The sequence below is a fragment of the Bombus impatiens genome, unplaced genomic scaffold (assembly GCF_000188095.3).
Source record: "Bombus impatiens unplaced genomic scaffold, BIMP_2.2 scf_0148, whole genome shotgun sequence".
NCBI lineage: Eukaryota > Metazoa > Arthropoda > Insecta > Hymenoptera > Apidae > Bombus > Bombus impatiens.
Genome location: NT_176567.1, coordinates 56427 through 62426, shown reverse-complemented (window position 1 = coordinate 62426; position 6000 = coordinate 56427). Strand labels below are relative to the sequence as shown.

At 29.0% G+C, this 6000-nt stretch overlaps 1 protein-coding gene across 4 annotated transcripts in view; it reads right to left on the bottom strand.

Annotated features, from left to right (window-relative positions):
- LOC100741250 (putative aminopeptidase-2) overlaps positions 1-6000 on the bottom strand; it is a 51164-nt gene that overhangs the window by 42184 nt on the left and 2980 nt on the right. For 2 of the 4 annotated variants that reach the window (XM_003487284.4, XM_024365721.2), the window contains 5 exons: positions 5101-5219; positions 4268-4676; positions 3812-3967; positions 2197-2665; positions 446-681 (listed from right to left, as the gene is read on the bottom strand). In XM_003487284.4, the coding sequence (XP_003487332.1) occupies positions 446-681; positions 2197-2665; positions 3812-3967; positions 4268-4676; positions 5101-5185 (1355 nt within the window). In that variant the 5' untranslated portion in view covers positions 5186-5219. The remainder of the gene's footprint in view (positions 1-445; positions 682-2196; positions 2666-3811; positions 3968-4267; positions 4677-5100; positions 5220-6000) is intronic. The other 2 variants (XM_024365723.2, XM_024365722.2) reach the window with 1 other exon arrangement.

Sequence of the window (6000 nt, the reverse complement as noted above, 5' to 3'; positions counted from 1 at the left end):
GCCAGACCCCCCCCCCCCCCCCCCCCCATCATAGTTTTCCTATGCAGCATCATCGTAATGGAAAGTCAGTCGTTTGACGCAAGTAGTTGGCAACTATCACTGGTTCGAGTTGCTCGACATCTTAGGCAACCATCGTCCGAACTTGTATCGCATTGAAACGCATCGATCAGAGTTCGAACTTGCAATCGCGAACCGCGAACCGAAATTAGTAACCGCGAGCTTTACACCACGTGTACACACAGAATATATTGTTAATAAATATTTGTCGTTAAATATATTCAAGTGTTTCTTCAGTACCTATCACGCCCATCGCCTCAGTTTGAAAACTTCGTGTTTCATTGATAACAAAGTTATAATTATTTAATAGTTTTATGCAACTATTTATAATTTTAATATAGTCTCTTTTATAGTTTACCATACTTGTTATAATTAAATTGCTCATTACTTGTTCAGGTAATTCTGTAGCGTAGCATCAAATATATCGGATCCAAAAACGAGATTCATCATTCGTAGGATACTGGCTCCTTTGTTATAAGTAATAGTATCTCCCACTCCGCTAATTTGCGATGAATTTGTGACGTTCCGCGTCATTGGTTGAGAAGACTCGATAGCATCAGCTGCAAGAGCTGTTTGATGTTGCTCCACGAGGAACTGATCTTCCATGTTCCATGATTTCTCGATCTACAAAATGGATTATTTCTAATATCACGAATAGTATAGGATAGTCAACAGGTTATTGAATAATGAAAGGATTTAACAACTAGGAAATGAAAAAAAAGTTTCATCTATATTTTTCATAATACAAGTTAAATATGAGATATAATGATATAATGGTTTAAAGATACCACGACCGTTAGACTCCTAAAACTTTTTGATTATACTGCTCACTATTATCTATTTATGAACATTCTCATTCGAGCAAATCTTAAACAAATTCTTATTTTTATTAGATATTATAGCATGATCAAAATCGAAAATATGGAAGAGAATTGAGTGGCACAAAACATTTTTAAAACTTATTCTGACAAACACGCAAAACTGAAACCTTTATTTAATTTCAATACAAAATTTTAGAGAATTCAAGGTTTCACGAGAAGTGGATGATAATGTACGGCTTGTTGCTTCTCTAATATTGATATTAAAAAGAAGCATATACTTTAACATGACATAGTTAGAACAGGGAACAAGCTGTTAGGTTTATAGATCCAGTTTTTTGAAAAATAGTTTTGTGAAAAATCAAAGAGTTACTTAATGTTGTGACCTTTCTGGTCATTAATTGATATTTTTGAAATGTTTAATTCAAAGATCAAGTAGAAATGAGAGATGTCTGTTTAAATGGGATTCATTGATAGTCTATTTTAAATTTCAAAATTGCTTTCTTTTAGTTGGCTGAAAATATGATTTAGCATATATATACTCTATGTTGTTCAATTGAAATCAGTCAATACTCTGTTGATCATCATGTACGTATATTTACATTGTTTGTAAATAAAACTATTACATTTTACTATAACCGAAATTTTTATTGCATATACATTGTTACTTTACGACTAGTAACATATCGATTAAAGATAGTGATAAGTCTAGTAAATAGATATATTTTCTATTCCAATTTAAATTAAATTTTGAAAAAATTTCTTCGATCTTTGGATTACACGTATGTTTAATTAAATCTCAGTATAATAAAATTTGTTCATTTGACTATTTGATATTTATCGTAAGGAAGTTGTATTACTAAAAGATGTAGAAAATTCTATTAAGAACATAGTTATTTTTCACACTAAAGCTTTACTCGAATTTCGGGTCAGGTTGGGATTCCGAAAGATTGTTGACTTATAAACCTATTGGGGTACCCGTTATTTCACGACCCGATTTGGGGTCTCGATTCAAAATGTAATTTTTTTGTCATCTTGTGCTTGAAGTTAGTTGAAGCACACTAAAGTAGTACACACTCGGTATGAATGAGAAAATGAAGAAACCCTTGCTTATTTATGATTAGTGTCGTAGAAAAGTAAGACTGCAATTTATAGAAGAAAGTACGAAAATTTCACAGAGACTAATCTCCTTTATTTGTTACAAGAACCTTATAGTAATTATTATAAGAACAGTCATATTGAGAACATATTTGATCAATTTTGGAGTCATTGTATTTAATTAACTGCAAGATGAATTTAACTAATGGAAAATTGCAATTACCTGTGCTGTGCCAAAGTATTGAAAGTATCTTGCAAACGCTTCGCTCAACCACAAGTAGCTCCACCATTCTGGTGTAATCATATTTCCAAACCACATGTGCGTTAATTCGTGTATAATCACAGAGGCGATGCTTTGTTTCGCGACATCAGATGTCGAGTGTTCATCATATAACAATCTGGATTCACGGTAGGTAATAAGACCCCAATTTTCCATTGCACCGGCTGAAAAATCGGGTACAGCCACCATGTCCATTTTTGAAATTTGATAATTTTGCTTGAATCGCTTCGAGAGATAATCAAGACCCTGCATGCCAATGTTCAAAGCATATTTAGCTTGATCAATGGCGTTTGGTTTAGCCCACACTTTAAAATTGTTTACTTTTACGGGGCTGAAGTCCGAGATAATGAAAGCTACCAAATAGGTCGACATAGGGATGCTTTGCTTGAATTCGTCCCAAAATGTTTCATTTCTGAAATCATCAATTGTATTATGTGAATAAATTGCACTAACTCCTCAGTATCCACCTTTATAAATACATTTACTGTCACATATTCTCTTGGAATTGAAGGAATTGCTGCAGTAAGGAGGAAACTTCACCTTAATCAAAATCAAATCACTTTTTAAAATGTGCTATTTTATAATTAACTAATATTTACAGTAAAGCACCTCTTCACGTTTGGATATAATAACTTTAAATATGAAACTTATTCATCTATTTCTTTTCGAATAAATACAATTTAATTATTGGAGCAGTTTCCTTATTGTTACCAATTCTTCAATTTTAGATTATTAATATCACGTTACATTTAATATACGTTTAATCCCTTAATAGTACTTAATAGTTTATCTTCACTGAGATTCTAGTAAAGTGAACGGTTTATCCCAAGCATAATTCGAGCGGAGCGATCAGGAAGGTACTTGTGAATTTCAACATGTTTTTTAAAACATTTTTTACCATGCATAGAAGTATTTTAGAACATAAAATGTTATACATTTTTGTGATCGGATTTCGTAATTTCATTACACTGTTTTATTAAATATTAGGTTATTTTCTTAAATTGTTAAGGGGTTAATCCTCTAAAACCAGAATTTACTTTCGCTTTTCAGTAGAAAAGATTATGATTTATTGGAATTGACAATTTTTAGAAAAACTATAACGGTATTCTAATAAAATATGATACCATGTTATATAACGTTAGGAAGTAAGAAAAATAGAAAATTTTATTCAAATGACTAATTGTAAGTTAATAATGTTACATTATTATGTATTAGATATATATCTAATGTGATCAGCAATAAATAAAGCCAAAAAAACTTATTTTTAAACTCAAACTTCAAAACCTAACAAAATTATTACTCTTTTACACTTTTTTGCTTAGAAAAATTCAGTCGAATCACAATCATTTACAGGTGACGAAATATTTAATACAGTGGATGAATTGATATTATAATTATTAATTATGAATTACAAGGAAAAGTGAATTAAGTGAATATTGAATATGTTCTTTCTAAAGATTATCTTTAGCATGTATCTCATGACTTATAGATGGTAGTGTAAATGAACAACATCTTATGGCATTTAATACTTTTTTGTAACATTGCAAATGTTACTTACGCTTCTATGCTTCTGTTTAGCGGCATATTGCTCAAGCAAGAATATTCTGCAGGCCTCAAAATTCTGACTATATATGTTGCCTTGAAGCTTGGTTCGTCGAAACAGGGAAAAGCATGTCTTGCATGCGTTGTTTGGAATTGTGTGGAAGCGAGCCACCTAAAACCATTTAATGTCAACTTCGATGTATGTCTAGTTCTCTTTGTTTTTCTTTTCGGAAAGCTAAATTTTTAAAACAGAAAGTAATATCGCACAGAAAATAGCTTTTGTAGAATCTAAACTAAATTCTGTATTATTATAACTTTAAGTTACTTTTTTCTAATTTGTAAATGGAGAGATATATTTGAAATCTACATAATAGATTACGTTCAACCTATTTATATAATAATTTATTATATTATATAATAATTTTTTAATGTGATAATATATAATATATTTTGAAGCGCAATAAAACTTTACCTAATTTTTCCATTAGCATCGACATAGGAGCTTTTGTAAAATCCAGTCATGTCGTCCCTAAGTGCACTGACATATTCAAAATTGATCGTAATGTTTGTTCCTGCACTAAGGACTTTGCTTAGTTTAATTTCGTATTTTTCCGTTTTATTATCATATGCGATCTGCGTAATTTCTTCCTTCTCAAAATCAATCGTAACGGTCACCAAATTTATCTGCATTCGTCCATGGTGAAGTGTTATAGTGTCCGTAGACTTTTGTAAATATGCATTAATATGTACAATTCCCTTGAATTCAAAATTATCTTTTAATTTCGGAATAAGTATAATTTCATAGTTCGTAGGTATGATCGTTTTTGGCAGTCGATAGTCAAGAATGGTAGGTTCCTTTGTATCATCTTGTGCATATTCTGCTACACAATAAAAAATATTTTTATTACTATTAGCATTAATAGTTAATTGAGAAGAAATATTACAGATAGAAAAAATAGTGAAAATGTTAAGTATTTAGTCAGGAAATCATGTAAATGATTTATTCATGTATTACAAAATAATTTTAAAATTAAATTAGTAATTACAGTAGTAATGGTAATACATAATATAATATATATAAATCTTGATGTTTAATTATAAGTTAGAATAGACTTGCAATAGTCGGAATGTAAAATATAAATGTAATATAATAACAATCAAATAATTACAATGAGAAAATGGATTTTTGTATAATTTAATATAAAAACTTACTTTTATTAGTAACACATACAATAATATTAGAAATCTATAACAAATTGTATAAAGTGCAAATTTTGCAAAATTATTTATTTAAATTTCAATTACCTTTATCAACGGTGTTTGTTGCTTGATATCTAGCATAAAGTAGAAAAAAGACAACGATCGAAAATTGGTCTCGGAATAAATTCATGATGACGTGACAATATCCTCTCTTGTTATTAAACCTATGTCAAATATCAGAACATGTCGATATACATGTGTATTTTATCATCGATTTAAAACAATTTATCATAATAGATAAGAATAAACAAATGACACATTTCATAATTAGTTGAAAGTTATACATACATATTTAAATATCAACGTGACAACTACAAAATAATAAAACATAGCACATAAATAATATATTGCAAAAATTAATTCTACTTTGTTTGGATATTATTATTGTAATAAATGAAGAAGTAACGTCAATTCATAAACTTGTAGAGGAAGATAAACTACGTAAATTCTACATATTTTGCATTCATTTTTAAAATTCATAGTTAACTCAGTTATCTTTTAAACATACAAATTGCAGTTTTTCATAATTATATCTGTGTGATCTGAAAAGAAAGATATAAACTTTTCTGTGAATTTATCTAAGAGTCGCTAATAAAGGAAACTTGAAAACTTTGGCTAAGAATGAGAAACGTTTTGTATTAGATAAGAAACACTTTGTCGAAATAAAATGTAATATAGGTACTTATCATTATTATCCAATTATTGCATATTTTCTTTGACGAATTACTTACAAAGACTCTAATTCATTTTACTCTGTTGTTTTAAGATATTTATTATGTAGGTATAAATATCTTAACATTTTAGTGATTAGACATTAGTAATTTCTATGGAATTTTTATTCACGAAATAAAAAAGGTATTTTGATAATAATTAATTTTATGTATATGATGAAACATATTACACCAAATAGATCGAAAAGATTTACTGCTTTATTGTGAACGTTTA